Source organism: Panthera leo, chromosome E3 (assembly GCF_018350215.1).
Source record: "Panthera leo isolate Ple1 chromosome E3, P.leo_Ple1_pat1.1, whole genome shotgun sequence".
NCBI classification, from domain to species: Eukaryota; Metazoa; Chordata; class Mammalia; order Carnivora; family Felidae; genus Panthera; species Panthera leo.
This window is the reverse complement of record NC_056694.1, coordinates 23,611,353-23,631,613: the sequence shown is the minus strand read 5'-3', so window position 1 is coordinate 23,631,613 and position 20,261 is coordinate 23,611,353. Positions and strand designations below refer to the sequence as shown.

General features: G+C 40.0%; 1 protein-coding gene across 1 annotated transcript in view; it reads left to right on the top strand.

Annotated features, from left to right (window-relative positions):
• The window catches only part of METTL9 (methyltransferase like 9), a 49,553-nt gene that overhangs the window by 16,146 nt on the left and 13,146 nt on the right, over window positions 1–20,261 (top strand). Inside the window, 2 exon segments of the mRNA XM_042922294.1 lie at window positions 2,882–3,091; window positions 10,932–11,116. Coding sequence (XP_042778228.1) covers window positions 2,882–3,091; window positions 10,932–11,116 — 395 coding nt within the window.

Here is a 20,261-nt window from a genome sequence, read left to right as displayed (position 1 = left end):
TAATTCTCCCAGTATTCAGACTTTTTCATTACTGTATTCTGGTGATCTCTGATTAGTGGTTACGACTTGCTGAAAACTCACTTGATGGTTAGCTGTTTTTTCACAATAAAGTATATTTTAACTAAGGTATGTACATTGTTTTTTTAGATATAATGCTGTTGCATACTTTATAGGCCATGGTATAATGTAAACAACATTTATGTGCACTGGGAAACCAAAAAATTCATTTGGCCTGCTTGTGATACTTGCTTTATCGTGGTGGTCTGGAACTGGACCTGTGGTATCTCTGAGGCACCCTGCACTGTGGTGCCTTGTTGGACTAAGAAGATACTTACCAGACCTCCTTTATGTTAGAAAGGGAAAGGCTAAATAAGGAGAGACCTGATAGCTGTTTTCAGAGTCTATATTATAAGGAAGATACCTGTAAGGAGACACACCTCCTCTATAGATTCTAAATCTAGAGAGAACTTAGATTGTGGCCAGAGAACCTAGGATGGTTAATAAACACAAACCCCCCACCGCCCATGGACATCACTACCTTTAGAAATTAAAGACAAATTAGAGAGCCATACCTGATGTTTGCTGGAAACCTTGTATTGAGCGAGGTCAGTGTCTTGGTATTTTCAGTGGGATAATTCTTTATCGTGTGGGACTGACCCACTTCTATCTGGAAGTCTAGCGTTTCTGGCCTGGTTCACTAACCAGCGGCACTCCCGGGTCATGGGGATGACCCCAGACTCTCCCACCTACTCGCAGTGCCCCCTAGAGGGTGGAGTTGGTCCTGGTTGAGAAACACTGGGCTTGACGATTTTTTAAAAAATTTTTATTTTTATTTTTTACACTTTTAATCTTTTTTTGGAGCCTCTGTTGCTCATGATCTTTGGGGATAGACAGTGCTTCCGTCTCTGATGCCTTTAAATGTAGACAAGTCAGATGACCTCTAGCTCTAGAGTTTTATGATTATAATGTCAGGAGTCCTTACATCCCAAGAAGGTGGCTAGGAGAAGCATGGTATTTTATAACCGGGAAAGTTTGAGCCAAAAAACTGTTTTGCAACTTTTGATCCTATGGCAAGTCAACACCAACACTGCATCCCCCACACTGTGCTGCCTGTACCCTCTTCCTGCTCTGACGGTGGCTCCTGTGTGAAGTTTTGTAAAGCTCTTTCAGTAAGTTCAGTCTCTTTTCTCATATTTGCTTTCTGTAGCCTATTTTTCCACCAGAAGATTAAAAAATAATGGTCTTGGAGGAGGTAACACTTTCTCAGTAAGCAGTTTGAGGGATAGCATCATGTTTAGCAATCTGATGTCTGTGCCCCCCCACCTTCCCTAGTTTTTTAGCATTCTGTGGGGCAGAAGGTTTACTGTAAAGACATTATTAGATCTGCTTAAACTCTCCTAAGGCCTTAATGGGAAAAGTGGAGAGAGAGGGAGCCTGTTATATGAACTCTGCAATTTTAATTCTTTCCTAAAACTGGTCTTGCCAGGAGCACCAGGTTGCACACATCTTTCCAGTCACTGTGTGACATACTGTACCATATGCTTATTTCCAGAAAGTAGCAGTACAAACCAGATTTCCCTGCCATTTCCCAGACTGGTGCTTTTCATTAAAAAAAAATTTTTTTTAATGTTTATTTATTTTTGAGAGAGAAAGAGATAGCGCAGGTGAGGGAGGGCCAGACAGAGAGGAGGACAGGGGATCTGAAGTGGCTCTGTGTTGACGTCAGAGAGCCCGCTATGGGGTTTGAATTCATGAACCATGAAATCATGACCTGAGCTGAAGTCGGACGCTTAACCAACTGAGCCACCCAGGTGCCCCCAGAGCGGTGCCTTTCAAACTGTGTTCCAGGGTCTGAAGGAAGTGCCCCAGGAGCTGCTGAGGGGGGAAGGCCCAGAAGTGGCCGCTTCTCCCAGGCTTTCCGCCTTCTTTCTGCAGCGGCTCGCTATTTATGGTTCTGCGCCATCTCTGAGCTCCGCTTCATTTCGGGAAAGGGACCTGGAGAATCCCTGCCCTGGAGAGAGTAGGATTTGAGAGCTAGAAAACCGAGGCTGAGCAGGGGGTGCATTCTGTTCCCCACCGTGATGCTTCCTTGAGACTTGGTTTGAGCCACAGCCTCTGTCTGTTCAGAGAGTTCTCTCTGATCTCCATTTAACTCCTCTCAAGCTTTTTTTTTTTAAAGGCGTTACTGTGGTTTTGAATGTTTTTCAGGATCTTTAGAAATAATAAGACCCAGATGATCATGTAATATATAAACTGATGGAAGTATGAATCTACTTTTTTGGTCTAAATTAACTGATATTGCAGGGACCATTTTTTTCTCTAGTGTCTCTTAAAAATCTATGATAATGAAGTTATTTTTTTTCTCACGCATTGTTTAGTTTAATAACAGCTTTTTTTTCCTATTTGATTTTTCTGCTTAGTATTATTGGCTAGTGCTGTAATCGGATTCTGTTGGGCTGTCATCTTTTTTAACTGATAAATACGTTTTCTGTTACTCTATCTCCTTCTCTCCTTCCTAGTTTGACATAAATTCTTCACATTAACCTTTTAATCTCTTACTCATTCTTCTTTCCTTCCCTTCCTGTCTCATCCTGTTTCCTTTCTACCTTTTACTCCTCTCCTTTGCCGACTCTTTATGGGGTGTTATTTGTAAACTCAGCGCCAAATGGTATCTGGAGGTATTTTCTTATTTTACTAACTTTGCTTTTAATCCTGTAAATCATATAAAAAGTAGTATATAATTTAACCGTATAATCACATAAGATAAATATTTTGTAAGTTCAGGAGGCTATTGGTGCTGAGTTACTGCAGTCACTCTGAATGTATGTGGGGGTGCTTAATTTGCATAGACTCTTCTATTTTTGTCTTTTTTTTCTTCCAGGTTGCTAGGAAGAGGCTCAATGTTTGTGTTTTCACCAGATCAGTTTCAGAGACTGCTAAAAATTAATCCAGACTGGAAAACCCATAGACTTCTTGATTTAGGTGCTGGAGATGGAGAAGTCACAAAAATCATGAGCCCTCATTTTGAAGAGATTTATGCCACTGAGCTGTCTGAAACTATGATATGGCAGCTTCAGAAGAAGAAATACAGGTATAATTTTTAGACATGGTTTGGGGTATATTTCTTGGTTTCGGATGTATTTCTTCTTGAGAGTATATTATTTAAAGGATGTGAATCAGAAACAATTTTCCATGATTAGAATTTTTTAAAAACTTTCCATATTACAGTTAAGTAGAAATTTAGAGAGAAATCATCTTTCCTCATCAGTGTGTTTCTGGACTAGAGGAGTTGGCACTGTGGAAGAAGGGTAGGTGAGGAATAACTTGGAAAAGAGGAATCAGATGTAGAGACTTTTTTGGGGCACCTGGGTGGGCTCGGTTGGTTGAGCCACTGTCTCTTGATTTCAGCTCAGGTCATGGTCTCACAGTGGTGAGATTAGGCCTCACATCAGGCTCTGTGCTGGGTGTGGAGCCTGCCTGAGTTCATCTCTCTCCCTCTCGTTCTGCCCCTCCCCCTCTTACTTGCTCAAAAAAAAAAAAAAAAAAAAAAAAAGGTGTAGACACTTTTCCTGTTTGGAATCTGGCTTTTGTTTGTTTGTTTGTTTGTTTTGTTTGAGAGACAGAGTGTGAGCACCTGAGAAACAGGGAGAGAAAATCCTAAGCAGGCTCCATGCCCAGTGAGTAGCCAGGCTCAATCTGACAACGGTGACATCATGACCTGAGCTGAAATCAGGAGTCGGGAGACTACTGACTGAACCACCCAGACACCCCTGGAATCTGGCATTCTTCTTCTTTTTTTTAATGTTTATTTATTTTTGAGAGAGAGACAGAGCATGAGTGGGGGAGGGGCAGAGAGAGAGGGAGACACAGAATCTGGAGCAGGTTTCAGGCTCTGAGCTGTCAGCACAGAGCCTGACGCAGGGCTCAAACCCACAAACTGTGAGATCATGACCTGAGCCGAAGTCGGATGCTTAACTGACTGATCCACCCAGGCGCCCCTGGAATCTGACATTCTTAAAGTTTGTTTTTTGGTTTTTGTTTTTTTTTTTAAATTAAAAAAATTATTGTGGTCAACTACATAACACAGAATTAACCCTTTTAATCATTTTTAAGAAGACAGTTAGTGATACTAAATACATCTACACTGTGTAACCATCACCACTGTCCTTCTCTAGAATCTTTCTGTTGTCCCCACTGAAACTCTGTAATTAAACACTAATTTTCCACTCCTCCCCCCTACCACCCTGGCCCCTGGCAACCATCATCCTACTTCATGTCTCTAGGAATTTGACCCTTCTAGGAACATGAAATAGGAGGAATTATGCATTAATTGTCTTCTCGTGAATGGCTTATTTCACTAAACATGTCTTCAGGGTTTATCCTTGTGGCATGTATCAAAATCACCTTCCTTTAGAAGGCTGAATAATATTCCATTGTATGGATGTACCACACTTGGCTCATTCATTCGTCAGTGGACACTTGGGTTGCCCTCATCTTTTAGCTATTGTGAATAATGCTATTGTGAACACGAGTGTACAAATAACTGTTTGAGTCGTTGCTTTTGCTTCTGGGTATATACTCAGAAGTGGAATTGCTGGATTATAATGTAGGATCCTGTTTAATTTTTTTAGGAATTGTCATACCATTGTCCACAGCAGCTGCCCCGTTTTACATCCTGGCAGCAGTATACAAGGGCTACAGTTTCTCTGCATCTTCGCGAGTACTTGTTATTTACTTATTTTTTTGGTAATAGCCATCCTAATGGGTATGAACTGTCAAATCTTGGTTTTAAGACCATCTTCTGCTCGAGAGACTTAGAAAGAGGGCTGTTTTTTATTCAGTATGGATTCTATTGAATAGGAGAAGAAGGTGCTGGGTACAGAATGGGCCTCCCTCCTCTGATATTTTGGAAGCCAGGCTTAGCCTTAGGAAGAAGGAAAAAGGAATTATGAACTCACTTTTGTATCCACCTAAGTTTCTGCTTCTACAGACAGCATTAGAGTAGCTCTTGGAGCACGACTTGATTGAACATTGGCAAAACATGGAAATTTTAAGCGTGGAGAAGAGAACACCAAGTAGGAAGGGGGTGGAAGGGAAGATTACGATCAAATGTAATGGAGTTTTATATGGAAAGAGAGGAGTAAGCATAGTTTCTGGTATAATCATGCACAGCTAGGTTTCAGAAGTTGAGGTAGAGTTAAGGGACACACACCTTCCTAACAGCTCAAGTATTCAAGTCCTTGCCCCTCTCAGTGTTTAAATAGCTATTAGGGATGCTATCATAGGAGACTTCTGTCTGTGTGAGGTTCAACTGTGTGATTTGTAAGATCCCCTTTAGCACTAGCAGTCTGTCTCAGATTAGATCCTGGAGGGCCTGTGTAGTGATAACTGAATTCTTCTCTTTTTTCTTTTTTCTCTCCTCTTTTCTCCTCTTTTCTCCTTTTTTCTCCTTTTTTCTCCTTTTTTCTCTTCTCCCTTCCCTTCCCTTCCCTTCTCTCTTCTCTCTTCTCTCTTCTCTCTTCTCTCTTCTCTCTTCTCTCTTCTCTTCTCTTCTCTTCTCTTCTTTTCCTTCTTTCTGAGAGAATCTTAAGCAGGCTCCATGCCTAGCACAGAGTCCAACGTGGGACTTGATCCCACAAACTAGGAGATGATGACCTCCACCGAAACCAAGAGTCGGACACTCAACCGATTGAGCCACCCAGGTGCCCCATGAATTAATTTCTAATTAAAGAAATACTTCAGTATTTTTGGGTGGGTCAGTTGGTTAAGCATCTGACTCTTGGTTTCAGTGCAGGTCATGATCTCCTGGTTTGTGGGATGGAGTCCCACATTGGGCTCTGTGATGATAGTGCAGAGCCTGCTTGGGATTCTCTCCCTCCCTTTCTCTCTGTCTCTCTCTGTCTCTCTCTCTCTCTCTCTCAAAAGAAATAAATAAACTTAAAAGAAATTAACTCATTATTTGAAAACTTCATGCCAAAGTCCTAATCTGACACTCTCCTCCCATGTAAAAAAAATGTGTTCAAAAGTAGATATGGGGAGGAAGGTGTTTGAAATGTTTTCATTCCCCTCCTATTCACCCCTGCTCCTTCCCTTGCTTGCTTGCCTGCCATTGAAGCCCTTCTTAAGACTAAATGCCTAAATGGAATTATCAGTGAAATTTAGATATCTGAATTAATAATTCATTGTATCTAGAGTTTACATGCTTTGTAACCTACTAGTAAACTTACTATCCTATGAAAAATACTTAATTTTTTTCCCCTAATACGTAGCACATATGCCAAAATCTGCAGTTTGACCTAAATAGGGAATTCATACTGGTTGATATTCTGTCCACAATATTATTAGTATTAAATAAGAACATACTCACAAAAATGGTGTTTTTCAGCACAGTCTGAGATTTTTTTTAATATGAAATTTATTGTCAAATTGGTTTCCATACAACACCCAGTGCTCATCCCAACAGGTGCCCTCCTCAATACCCATCACCCACTTTCCCCTCCCTCCCACCCCCCATCAACCCTCAGTTTATTCTCAGTTTTTGAGAGTCTCTTATGGTTGGGCTCCTTCACTCTCTGTAACTTTTTTTCCCCTTCCCCTCCCCCATGGTCTTCTGTTAAGTTTCTCAGGATCCACATAAGAGTGAAAACATATGGTATCTGTCTCTCTCTGTATGACTCATTTCACTTAGCATAACACTCTCCAGTTCATCCATGTTCCTACAAAAGGCCATATTTCATTCTTTCCCATTGCCATGTAGTCTTCCATTGTGTATATAAACCACAATTTCTTTATCCACTCATCAGTTGATGAACATTTAGGCTCTTTCCATAATTTGGCTATTGTTGAAAGTGCTGCCATGAACATTGGGGAACAAGTGCCCCTGTGTATCAGCACTCCTGTATCCCTTGGGTAAATTCCTAGCAGTGCTATTGCTGGGTCATAGGGTAGCTAGTTTTTTTGAGGAACCTCCACACTGTTTTCCAGAGTGGCTGCACCAGTTTGCATTCCCACCAACAGTGCAGAGGGTTCCTGTTTCTCCATATCCTCTCCAGCATCTACAGTCTCCTGATTTGTTCATTTTAGGCATTCTGATGGCACAATCTGAGATTTTAATGAGGAAGTAATATCTTAGGTTGGGGTTTGTCCAACCTGCTGGCAGGGCAGACTTTTAGCTTAATACCTCGTTTTCTTGGCTTGGGAGCTAACTATTTTTTGTTTCTCTTCAATATCTGAGTTCATGAAAAACACACAGAAAATGGTTGAGTTCTTTTTCTGTGTTGCCAAGGTATCCTTATTTATGCCAAAAAATCCAGTTGTAAAATTTAAGGATCTGGCTTTGATTTCTAAAACAAAACAGCAATTTTTTTGTACTGTTGGTGTTTTGCTTTTTATTTAGGATTTACCAACATGCCGATTGCTTTGTCACTTCTGTAAGGAAAATATGTTTTAAATCCTCCCGGAAGATAAACTATTACTTAACTTGTTTTCTTGAAAATAATAATTCCAGGGTTAGAAATACTGTTTTGGAAAAGCCACAGGCACAGGAAAGGATTATACAGTTAATTTTTGATTAGGTGTACTAATGAACAATTCCACAATTCAGGGGACAATAATTTTTTAAAAAAGATTCTGTGGCAGGAAAAAATTTTGGCAGCATGTTTTCCTTCCTCAGTCTGCTTCACCAGAAGTTAGTGTTAAAATTAGTTGGTCTGAATGGTAGTTAGATGGTAGAGGAAATAAGGGTGTGGGAAGATGCTGAGCTGTAAAGGGTGTGGGTTTAGAAGTAAATCTGCATAGACCTTTCACACATGCGTAATCAAAAAGGAATCTTATCGGGGCACCTGGGTGGCTCAGTCGGTTAAGTGGCCGACTTCGGCTCAGAGCCTGGAGCCTGTTTCAGATTCTGTGTCTCTCTGTCTCTCTGACCCTCCCCTGTTCATGCTCTGTCTCTGTCTCAAAAATAAATAAACGTTTAAAAAAAAATTTAAAAAAACAAAACAAAAAGGAATCGTATGTACGTGTTAACACCAGAGAACAGAGATTCTCAATGTAAGTTTGAAAGCTGCTTGACTTGAATCCATTATCTGTAGGTTTGGGATCTTTCTTGAAAAGAAATTATTATAGTTTAAGAATTCTATTTCTCTGGGTGCCTGGGTGGCTCAGTTGGTTAAGTATCTGACTTCAGCGCAGGTCGTGATCTCATGATTCGTGAGTTCAAGCACCATGTTGGGGTGTGTTGGCAGCTCGGAACCTAGAGCCTGCTTCAAGTACTGTCTCTCTCTCTGTCTCTCTCTCTGTCTCTCTCTCTCTCTCTCTCTCTCTCTCTGCCCTTCCCCTGTTCGTACTCTGTCTGTCTCTCCATCTCTCAAAAATAAACATAAAATTAAAAAATTTTCTATTTCTCATGTTAACATCCTTTATTTTTTTATTTTTTTTTTAACGTTTATTTATTTTTGAGACAGGGAGAGACAAAGCATGAACGGGGGAGGGTCAGAGAGAGAGGGAGACACAGAATCTGAAACAGGCTCCAGGCTCTGAGCTGTCAGCACAGAGCCCGACGCGGGGCTCGAACCCACGTAGTGCGAGATCGTGACCTGAGCCGAAGTCGGACGCTTAACTGACTGAGCCACCCAGGCACCCCAACATCCTTTATTTTCTTAAAAAAATTTTTTTAATGTTTATTTTTGAGAAGGTGGGGAGAGATTGAGAGAGACACGGAGCACAAGTAGGGGAGGGGCAGAGAGAGAGGGAGACCAGGTGCCCCTTTATTTTCTTTTTTTAATGAAAAGATGTTGGAGACTGAAGTGCAGACTGCTCTTCACTCACAACCCACCACCCGGAAAGCATCAATTCACGGACCGGTTGTCAGGCTCTTTCTCCCCTTAGCTGGGGAGAGTGGGTTGCTTGGCCTGAATAGCCCATTAGGAGTTTCCAAGTTGCAATTTTTTCTCTGCCAGTAACTTACAGTGTGATTTGGACAAGTGACTTCTTCCATTGTTCTCATAAATGGAGGAAATCTTAACCATGGGTCTCGATTCCTGGGCTAATAATACACAGTTCGATTGGGGCCAGTACATTTGTCTTCATCGGTGGAACTGAGTTTACAAGTGAAAAGTCACCATACAAAGATGAAGAAGGGCTTCTAAATGTGTAGCTGTAACTGTCCCTTATTAAAGCCATAATTTTTTATTGGAGCATGTTTTTCTTTCAAAATCTGCAAGTAATTCAGAGATGGATTTGGTGAGATTATTCTATATTAAAACATGTTGATAAAAGTTTGGCTTCTGCTTCCTTATAGATGGGCCTAAGACTTTTTTTGTTGTTTTGTTTTTTTAAATCAAGTGTATCATTTGGTTTTTTTGTTTGTTTGTTTTTTACAATTTATGAATTTAAATAGGCTGTTTGAGGCATTAATATCTAAAATAGTCCTTTTCAATTGTTCATTTTGGTTTTTAAAATGAGAATTGATAGTATTTAAAAATTTTTTTTTTAATGTTTATTTATTTTTGAGAGAGAGAGACAGACAGACAGAGTGCAAGCTGGGGAGGGGCAAAGAGGGAGACACAGAATCTGTAGCAGGTTCCAGGCTCTGAGCTGTCAGCCCAGAGCCCGATGCAGGGCTTGAAACCACAAACCGTGAGATCATGACCTGAGCCAAAGCCCAGTGCTCAACTGACTGAACCACCCAGGCGCCCTGGAATTGATAGGATTTTTATCCCCAAAGTAGGACCTTTATAGTTTGAATGAACTAAATCCAGTTTCTAAAATAATCATTGCACAATAAAGTGATTTTGGAGCCCTAATGCCCTACTTATTTCAAGCAACAAAGGATTCTGACTAGTCCCTTGAAGTTGGTTAGAGCATTGTTTTGGAGGAGGGTTTAGTTATTACAAAAAACCTAGACTGAAAACAAGATGCAGCTGAGTGGTTTGTGCTCCTTTATTCTATTTGAAAATGCTCTCAAATATCACTATGCTAATGAGTTTTTTAAAACAGCCCTCATTATACTTTCAGAATTTTCTAAGTTAACTCTACTGTATCTACTCAGCATTATCAAAGACTTGTTTACCAAAGATCCTTTTTCCTGCTCCCTTTTCTTCCCTGCCTCTATCATAACATGCCCCATCTGCCACATTCTGATTGTTACAACCAAGCAGGAGTGAGTAATTTACAGAATTGCCTTAATGGTGTGGCTGACAAAGACTCTTGATAAGAGAACTCTTCCTGTGGATAAAACATTGTAAAGGACTTAGAAATGTTCTGAGAGAGGGATGGTAGGAGAGAGAGAGGGAGGGCTGAGAGTAGTGTGTTAACTGTGCTCTTCATTTACGCTTTTAATAGGATGCCCCATGCTTCGTCGTTTCTATATAGTTATTCAGATAGGAAATTCTAGAGTATGAATAATACCTGTCTCCTGGAAACAGAGATGTGTGCTCAAAGGCCATAGGTTGTAAGTGGAAATTACCTTTTTAAGAAGATACCCAGCCATAAGAATACCCCCAGCCATTCTTAAAAATAGAGGGGACTCCAGGAATATAAACCATGAATATGTGATGTATTTTATGATTACATTGCAATGAAGTAAAAGTCGGATTTTTTTTGGTTCATTTTATGTTCAGGAATTTGATGCCCTAGTTGTATAACCATTTTTAGCGCCTTGTAACTCATTCTTATTAAACATATATTTTGTTCTTATAAAGGAAGTATATGTTTTTAGATTTGGAAATGGGTGAAATGCTAAATTTACAGAAATAGAGTTGCTGCTTTTCTTTGCCTGGCCATCTTATTATTGCAAATATAAATTATAAATGAAAGATCTTGCGTTTACTTTGATTTAGAAGACAAAGTTAGAGCCTGTGAGGCATCCCAATTATTTTCAAAGATGTCTTTAAGGGCGTTTATATCAATCAAGTTCTTTCTGATGTTTTTAGAGTGCTTGGTATAAATGAATGGCAGAATACAGGGTTCCAGTATGATGTCATCAGCTGCTTGAATTTGCTGGACCGCTGTGATCAGCCCCTGACTTTGTTAAAAGATATCAGAAGCGTCTTGGAGCCCACTAGAGGCAGGGTTATCCTTGCCCTGGTTTTACCCTTTCATCCCTATGTGGAAAACGGTAAGTGTGGTCAAGTCATTTCCTACCCAACATAGATGTCTTTTGGTATTTGTGATTCTGTTTTCTTAGAATAGCCTGGAATTTAAAGGAATATGGTTAACCCATGCACAACATCACCTTGGTTAATGTTCATATTAATGTGGATTTTGTAGAACCTGGTGTCCCCTTTGCAGTGGTAATAGTGAGTACCCAGCTGGGTCTGCTTGCATGGAATTGAAAACCTAAAATGTGGCCATATTTTCTGTTCTGAAATGGAGCCTCAGCCATTTGTTTATCAGCTTAGAAGCTGAGCCAAGAAATGAGTGATGCCTTTTAATGTACCTGGATATACTTGTCGAGTGCCACAGCTGTTTTGTATTTTACATCTCTTGTTCCAGACTCGAAAAATGGTAAATGCCATTACCTGTTTTACCCTCGTGAAGACCATTTGTGTTCCAGCATGTGTCCTTTCTTTGTATGACATTGGGTTTTTGGTTGCAGAGTCTTGCTCTTCCACAATCCCGAGTGAAGAATGTATTAAAAGAAATGGTTTGATTTCGTATTACTTCATATTTACTGTGATCTGGTAGTAGCCACATTAACTCATGGTTTTAGCTCACGTGGTTTGCATTTCAGGTCTTGTTGGAAGTTATGATTTTAAGCCTCTCCTTTGCATTTTCATTAGTTAATAATGTGCAGTAATACAAAAACTATTTATTAAGTAATACATGGTAATATTTGAAAATCTTTAGTTTTTCCATTTTACTGCCTGGTTCAGCCTTGGGTTCAAAAACTCTAAGAGCCTGCAGACATTTTTAAGACCTGCATTAATATTTCATAAGCTTCATAGTTCTCAAATATCCGTGAAAATCTGTCTTAAGGAATAATATTCATGTTTGCTTATAACCATGGATTTGACTTGCTCCTTTATTTCTTCTTGTCCTTATTTTTAGCCCCCTCAGGTCTTAGTCCCTTCAGATTAAATGCTTGTTTTAACATTTCCAAATGATTTTAGATGTTTGTTCATGATGGGGAAAATGCAGAATTCTTTAGACATAGGAGGGTGGGAAGGAGTGCAGATAGACCAGATCAAACAATTCCTGTTGGTGAATCACCTGGTCGTGGTAAAGAAAAAATTGCTTTCAGTTTGAGTGCCCATATAGCGTGTATGCATGTGTAAGTTTGTGTGTGTGTGTGTGTGTGTGTGTGTGTGTGTGTGTATGTGTGTACGTGCAGTACAGTGAGGATCCTAGGAAATGTCCTTGGTAATTCAGCAACCTGACTTGTCAGTGCTGTTCCCTGTGTAATTAAGCCTTAGCTCCATCTCTGCATTGCAATCACTAGTCATCAGATTATAAGGCCCTGGTTTCCTGTGTCCTGTTGGGCAACCACATGATAGAATTTTAGTGCTATTTCCTGGCATAGCAGGAGGTGGAAGAGCAGGGGAAGAAACATTAATCTAACCATGAATTTTATTTCCTTGTGTTTCTCACACTAAAAATTGAGAGGAAATCCAACTGCACAAGAGAGCAGTCCCCAGTAAGGCCTGAAAACAAGCTCCCTGGTTGTGGACGTGCACTTGCCTACTAAGTCCCGGGAATCTGGCACATGACGTGTAGCAAACCTGAGTACAAGAAGCTTTTTTGCTGTGGGTGGCCTTTATTGACCTATCCATTTTGCATATTGCTCCACGGCACTCCGTTATTGCTTCCTTTCTTTAAGTCACTAATTAGATCCTGATGATTTCCATGTGACACAATGTGAGGACTGTGAGCTGCAAAGTGACCTTGTTGTGTGTGTGAGTTCGTGAATACTGGGCTGTTTTAAGGAAATAGGAGTGTGCTTTGCATACTTGGCCCAATTTATATTTCAACAAAAAGCAATTGTAGATGAAATTATTTTTTGCACTTTTTTGATTTGTCTTTAAGTCCTGTCACTGCAATTTTGTTTCGTAGGTTAATTTGGAAAAAATGTAAACTGCATCTTTCTAATTTCAATTTCCATTTATTTGGTTTCCTGACCCAGTTTTGGTTATGGGGTCATTAAATCTATGTGAGAATTGTTCTAAGCATCAAATAAGGGAAGAGTAGATAAAAAGACAATTATATTGCAAAAATGAAAATTTAGTGGCATGCTTAATTTTTTAAAAAGTATAATTTTATAAAAAAATAAGTCATGGTAAAAAGAGTTCAAGCAGCCAGTTCCACAATCTTGCTCAGGTCTCTCGAATATTCTTTTAAAGATCATCTATGTAAATATAACTACACATGAAAAAAATGATTATATTATTAAACCCCACTGTAAATACTTTTGTTGCCTTTTTCCACTTAAGTGTATCTAGGAAATTGTTCCTTATCGGCTCATATGTACCTGCATCATGGTCTGGATATAAACAATGGTATGTTGGAGTCAGTTTTACTGGCTCATGAGAGCAGATTGTTACATTGTGAATTTAGTGAACTGGTTTTTAAACATGGCTGTTATTGAAAGTGACCACTGAGTGGTCAATGGGAGCACTAAGGTCTTGGAAATTGGCAAATACTATGATAGCCTCTCCTTTCTCCAAGCTGGCTGGTAAACATTTACCAGCACATCACTGGGTGTAGAACTTTCCTTGAGGAGGCCCCTTTTGATGTACTTTTAGGGACCAGCAGTTTGCTTTATAAATAATAGTGAAATGAACACTCATAGGCAGGTCTTTTCACATGTGTAAGTATGTACCAGAATGCTTTCTGCTTTAAGAAACAGAAGGAGCAACCCAAATTGCTTTTAAAAAATAAGAGTTTATTTTAGAAAAGCAGTTCCATGGTTGCATGGTTGTGTTAATTCTGTGATACAGCTGCTCTATTGAAATTGAGAGGTTGCTTTCTTTTCTTCATCTTCAGTGTGGTGATAGTCCCCTCAGAATTGCAAGGTGTCAGGGGCGCCTGGGTGGCTCAGTCGATTAAGCGTCAGACTTCGGCTCAGGTCATGATCTCACGGTCCGTGAGTTCGAGCCCCGCGTCGGGCTCTGTCCTGACAGCTCGGAGCCTGGAACCTGCTTTGGATTCTGTGTCTCCCTCTCTCTCTGCCCCTCCCCTGTTCATGCTCTCTCTCTCTGTCTCAAAAATAAATAAACATTAAAAAAAAATTGCAAAGTGGCAGATACAGTGCCAAGTGTCCTGTGTAGGCATGACAAAGTCTTGAAAAGAGAGGATCCCCACACATCTTTTTTTTTTTTTTTTTTTTAAGTGAGGGAAACCTTCCCCAGAAATCTTCCCATCACTTTAGGACCCGTTGGCAAGGATGGGGCACATGTTCCTGCTCAGCCAGCAACTGGTCAGGGGCATAGAACAGTCACGATGCACTCTCTCGGTCTGGAAGGGAGTCGTCTGCCCTCAGCATATTTACATTGTTGGGTAAACTTGCAAAGAAGGTGGAAGGGAATTGGTGTTGACTGCTCTTATGCCACAAAATATCTTCATTCATTTAGAAAGTGTTTACTGAGTGCCTAGATGCTGGAGATACAGTACGTAGAAAGCATGTAAATATCCTTGCGCTCATGGAGCTTGCCTTCTAGTGAGGAAGACAGGAAGCAAATGGCATGCTGTTGGTGATAAATGTTAGGGAGAAAATAATAAAAGCAAGAACGGGGCATCTGGAATTGGGGGTTGGGTTTGGGTGCTATAATTTTAAAGAGGATACTCAGGGAAAGGCCTTACTGAGAGGGTGACATAGAAAAAAAAAACTGAAGGAAGTCAGGTGTAAGGTTTTCTGTACAGTCCATTTCTAGGAGTGAAACTGCTTGTGAAAGAGTTGTCCTGATAGCTAGCCTGCAATCCTAACCCATTTATTGAATAGTCCTCTTTTCCCCAGTGCTTTGAAACTCGACCTTTATAATAGACTGAAGTCCCCTATGGATTTGGTTCTATTAAGATGTTTCCTTCCGTGTATGCCAGTACCCAACTATTTTAATTACTGTAGCTTATCATACATTAAAAAAATATATTTATTTATTTAGAGAGAGAGCGCACATGTATGAGCAAGCATGAGCGGGGGACGGGCAGAGAGAGAGGGAGAGAGAGAGAATCCCAAACGGGCTCCGCACTTACAGCTAGGAGCCTGACAAGGGGCTCAATTCCACGAACCGAAATATCATGACCTGAGCAGAAATTAAGAGTTGGATGCTTAACTGACTGAGCCACCCAGGGGGCCCAAGCTTATCCTACACTTTAATGTCATAGCATTAGCCCCCTTTCATTAGTTCCTTTGCAGATTTTTCTTGGCTTATTTATTTAACAGATCAACTTCAGCACTAGTTGGTCTAGTTTAAATTTTATGGATTGATTTAGGGAATATTGAGTCTTCCTAGCTAGTAGTAGGGTGTGTCTCATTTAAAAAAATTTTTTTAATGTTTATTTACTTTTGAGACAGAGACAGAGTCTGGGTTGGGGAGGGGCAGAGAGAGAAGAAGATACAGAATCCGAAGCCGGCTCCAGGCTCTGAGCTGTCAGCACAGAGCCTGACGCAGGGCTTGAACTTACGGACCACGAGATCATGACCTGAGCCCAAGTCGGACGCCCAACCAACTGAGCCACCCAGGCACCCTGAATTCTTTAATTTCCTTAGTAACATAAGTTTTTCTTCATAAACGTCCTGCACAGTTTTTGTTAGATTTATTCTAATGGTGTGTTTGTGTGTGTGATATTGTTAAATAGAAATTTTCCTTCTATCATTATTGTAACTCTTAAATTTTTTCCCAGCTTTTTGGGAAATTGACAAATAAAAATTGGATGTTTTTAGTATATGTGCTGCCGAAGCGAGCACAAAAATTGGATGTTTTTAAGGTGTACAGCATGATAATTTAATATACCTGTGTGTTGTGAAGTTATTACTACAAATTAATTAATACATCCATCACCTCACATAGCCTTTGTGTGTGTGTCATAACACTGAAATGATCAATTCTTTCAGCAAACTTAAGGTGTACAGTGTAGTATTATTAACTATAGTTACCATGCTATACATTAGATCCCCAGAGCTTACTCATAACTGGAAGTTGGTGACCGTTGACCAGTATCTCCCCATTTTCCCCACCCTCCAGCCCCAGGCAACCATTGTTCTAGTCTCTGGTTCTTCAAGTTTGACTTGTTTAGATTCCACATATAAGTGAGATCAGAGATCATGCAGTATTTGCCTTTCTGTGTCTGGCTTATTTCACTTACCATAATGCCCTCCAGTTTCATCCATGTTGTTGCAAAGGGCTCTTCCATCATATTTTAGAGTGAATGGTAGGTGTACATAACATAAGCAATTGAATTTTTGTGTATGTACTAATTTTTTAATCGGTTTAGATTGTTGAATTATTTTAGTGTTTCCGGTAGCTTCTCTACTGATTCTCTTGCGTTTCCTTGATGCATCTACAAATGATTTTGCTACTTCCTTTTCATTTTTAGACTTTCCCCCCTACTCAGTGAATTGGTAGTTAATTCCAGAAAATGTTTTTTAAAATGGTGGGCGTTTTTGTCTTGTTTTTTACTTTAATGAGAATATTTCTGCTTTACATGTGATGCTGTCTTTTGGCTTGAGATTGCTGTTGATTGACTTGAAATATATATTCTTTTAAATCTTGTTTTATTAAGAGCTTAAAAGTCAGGAATTGCTGTTGAATTTTGTTACCTGTATATTCATCATCTGTGGAGATAGTCATTCTGTTTTTTCTCCTTTGACTTGTTAAATTAATAGTACTTGTATAATACATATCCACCCTTGCATTTCTGGGCTTAGATGGGATGGTCTTGTAATGCATCAGTGGGTTGTACCTACAAAAATTTTAAATAGAAATATTATATCTATCTGATATTTTATTTATTTGGAAAATGTTATCTTTGTCATGTTTTGGTATCAGTGTTCTGCTGACTTTGTAAAAAGTTATTGGGAAGTTTTTTCTTCTGTGCTCTGGCACAGTTTAAATTGCATGTGGCTCTCTGTTCTTGCAAAGTTTGGTAGAATTCTCCTGTGAAAGCAGTTAGGCCTGTGCCTTTGGAGAAGTAGCCTTTGGCAACTTTCTCACTTTCTTTTAGGGTCATTGTTCTGGTTAAATTTGACATTTTTAGTCTTACAACTCCCAAAAGTCTAAATAGAAATAAGCAAGACTGATAGGACTGTTCCACAGAAAAAGCCTGGGCTTTGAGGACTGGCCCTGTTTGAAACACGGGCCTCTCATTAAGGTTAGTGTTTCATCTGTGAGAGCGGGGCTAACGCTTGCGTTGGGGTTTGTTGTGAGTATTAAATAATCTCATTTATGGGATAGGGCCCCACCGCATCTGTGTCAATGTTGATATTTTATACATGTTAGACTTCTTTCATCCCATTCTGTTCTGTTACTTCATTTTTGTCTGTGGCTTTATTGATCCTATTTGTTCAGCAGGCCTTTAGTGTGCAGTGTTCATCAGTGTCCTTCAGACCTACTTGAGATCTCTCCCTTTTAAAATAATAATCACAGTTTGATACATTGTAATATTTATTCATTTAACTGCACCCAGGCTTGAACTCACGACTCTGAGATTGAGAGTCTCATGCTCTTCGACTAAGCCAGCCAGGCGCCCTTGATGTCCTCATTGTAACTTTGTCTCAGAGTGTGCATTCTTCATCGCCTCATGTGACTTGACTCCACAGAGACTTAACTATATGCCTGTTAGCCAGGGTCTCCAGTTCACCCAGGTTTTATGTAGTAGAGAAAAAGAAATTACTTATTCTGAAAATCCTGCTGACATCTTTTGGTATGTAGTTTAAGTGCTCTTGTCTAGAGGGTAGTGTGTAGACACTAGAAGCACGTCTTTGTTGTTTCCCTCTTGTTGGGATTTCTTTCAGTATTATTCTTCTTCCCATGGCTTTCACTGCCATGGGAAACTCAAAGCTGAACAGAAAGCTGTAGCTTAATTTTTTCCAGTGAAAAGCCTGGATGCTCAGCTAGTAGGAAAATTAATATTGCCAGGGATTCAACAAACACTGCTTATGGAGAGGGGTGAGAGGATCGATGGCCAGGGAGTGAAGTGTGCTTCATATCTCAGTTGACGGGCTGAAAAAATATTTTTCTATAGAAACAGCGTTCAGTTGTTTTCACATAAAGGTGTTGGAGAGTCTAGTTTTTACCAGGCAACGAACACTAGGCAGTGGAAATACAAAGATAATGTAAAACTTGCTTCTGGTCTTAAGATACTTGAAGAATCATACAGAAGATAAATGTAAGCAGACAATGGCAGGATAATCTGATAAGAAATGTGACAGAGTACTCTGGGTTTAGAGAAGGAAAGACCCATTAAGAGCTAGGGGAGGCTATGGTAGGTTTCATGTAGGAGGTGACATTTGAGCTGTGTTTGTATCTTGGAAGTATTTTACCAGGCAGAGAGAACAGCACATGCAAAAGCAGGAGAGTGTGAACAAGGTGGGATTAGGGAAGGACAAGGTCAGTGTGATCCAAGGGTGGCATGAAAGAAAGGCCTTTGACTATATAATAGTGTAGCACCGGGGCGCCTGGGTGGCTCAGTCGGTTAAGCGTCTGACTTTGGCTCAGGTCACGATCTCACTGTCCGTGGGTTCGAGCCCCGTATCAGGCTCTGTGCTGACTGCTCAGAGCCTGGAGCCTGTTTCAGATTCTGTGTCTCCCTCTCTCTCTGACCCTCCCCCGTTCATGCTCTGTCTCTCTGTGTCTCAAAAATAAATAAATGTTGGGGCGCCTGGGTGGAGCAGTCGGTTAAGCGTCCGACTTCAGCCAGGTCACGATCTCGCGGTCCGTGAGTTCGAGCCCCGCGTCAGGCTCTGGGCTGATGGCTCAGAGCCTGGAGCCTGTTTCCGATTCTGTGTCTCCCTCTCTCTGCCCCTCCCCCGTTCATGCTCTGTCTGTCTCTCTCTGTCCCCAAAAAAATAAATAAATAAACGTTGAAAAAAAAAATAAATAAATAAATAAATAAATGTTAAAAAAAAAAATTTAAAAAAAAATAGTGTAGCACCTAACAGCTGTTGTTGGTTACATGGGTGAATAAAAGGATGATATTAATATATACATCATTCACTGTGATGTATGACCTGAGGGAATGTAACTACTTTTCCAAAGGAGAACGTATTCTGAATTTGAGCTTCAACAACAATCTTGGAGACACAGCCCTTGCTTGTGTTGGGTAAGGCTCCTTCTAAATCAAATACTGATGTAGCTCAGGGATTTTGTCTTCTCATTAAGTTACACAAAGAACAGCAGATTTTCAGCCCTGGGAGTACCAAAATGTAAGGACTCCCAGAAAGGAAAAGTAAATTCTCTAATCCACCTCTTTCTATTCACCTAGATAATGCTTACCTTTTTTTGCCATGTAGCTTAGAAATTCATTTATTTCATCCAGGTCAGTGGTCTCAAAGTGGGGCTATACACCCAGGAGAACACAAGACTGTTTATTTTGGGTTATAGGAAGAAAATATTAACATGTCTATTAATAGGACTTTTATGCCATTTTAATTTCTACTTTTGTGTATAAGTTACACATATATGCACACATACATGTACACACTATACCCAATACACAAGTATACAACATAGGCATTCACACGTACATATACAAACACACAAAAAGAGTTTATGTGTTCCTGCTCGCTTTCCATTTTTTCCTGGCACATGTGATTACATATGTTGGAGACCACTGATTGAAGCCATCATTGCAAAACATTTTCAAAGGGTTCTTAAAATATTTTATTTATTTATTTTTAATTTATTCTTGAGAGAGAGCGTGCACGTATGTGAGCAGGGGAGGGGCAGAGAGAGAGGGTGAAAGAGAGAATCCCAAGTAGGCTCTGTACTGTCACCATGGAGCCCAATGCTGGGCTCGAATTCACAAACCATGAGATCATGATCTGAGCCAAAATCAAGAATTGTACCAACTGAGGTACCCAAGTGCTTTTAAAATATTTTAAAATTCTGTCTGGGTTTTAAAAATAGAATACACTTCACTTAATACCACTTTAAAAGAAACACTTTAATGAAATAAAAACAGATCATAATGCATTTTTAATAACAGATGTACACATGTGGGTACTTAAAATAGATTTCTACAATGAGGTAGCTTTCAAAGAACCATCCATAGCATGTTTTCTCAGTGAGATGGTAATGATTCCATAAATATCTTCGCTGTACCCCACC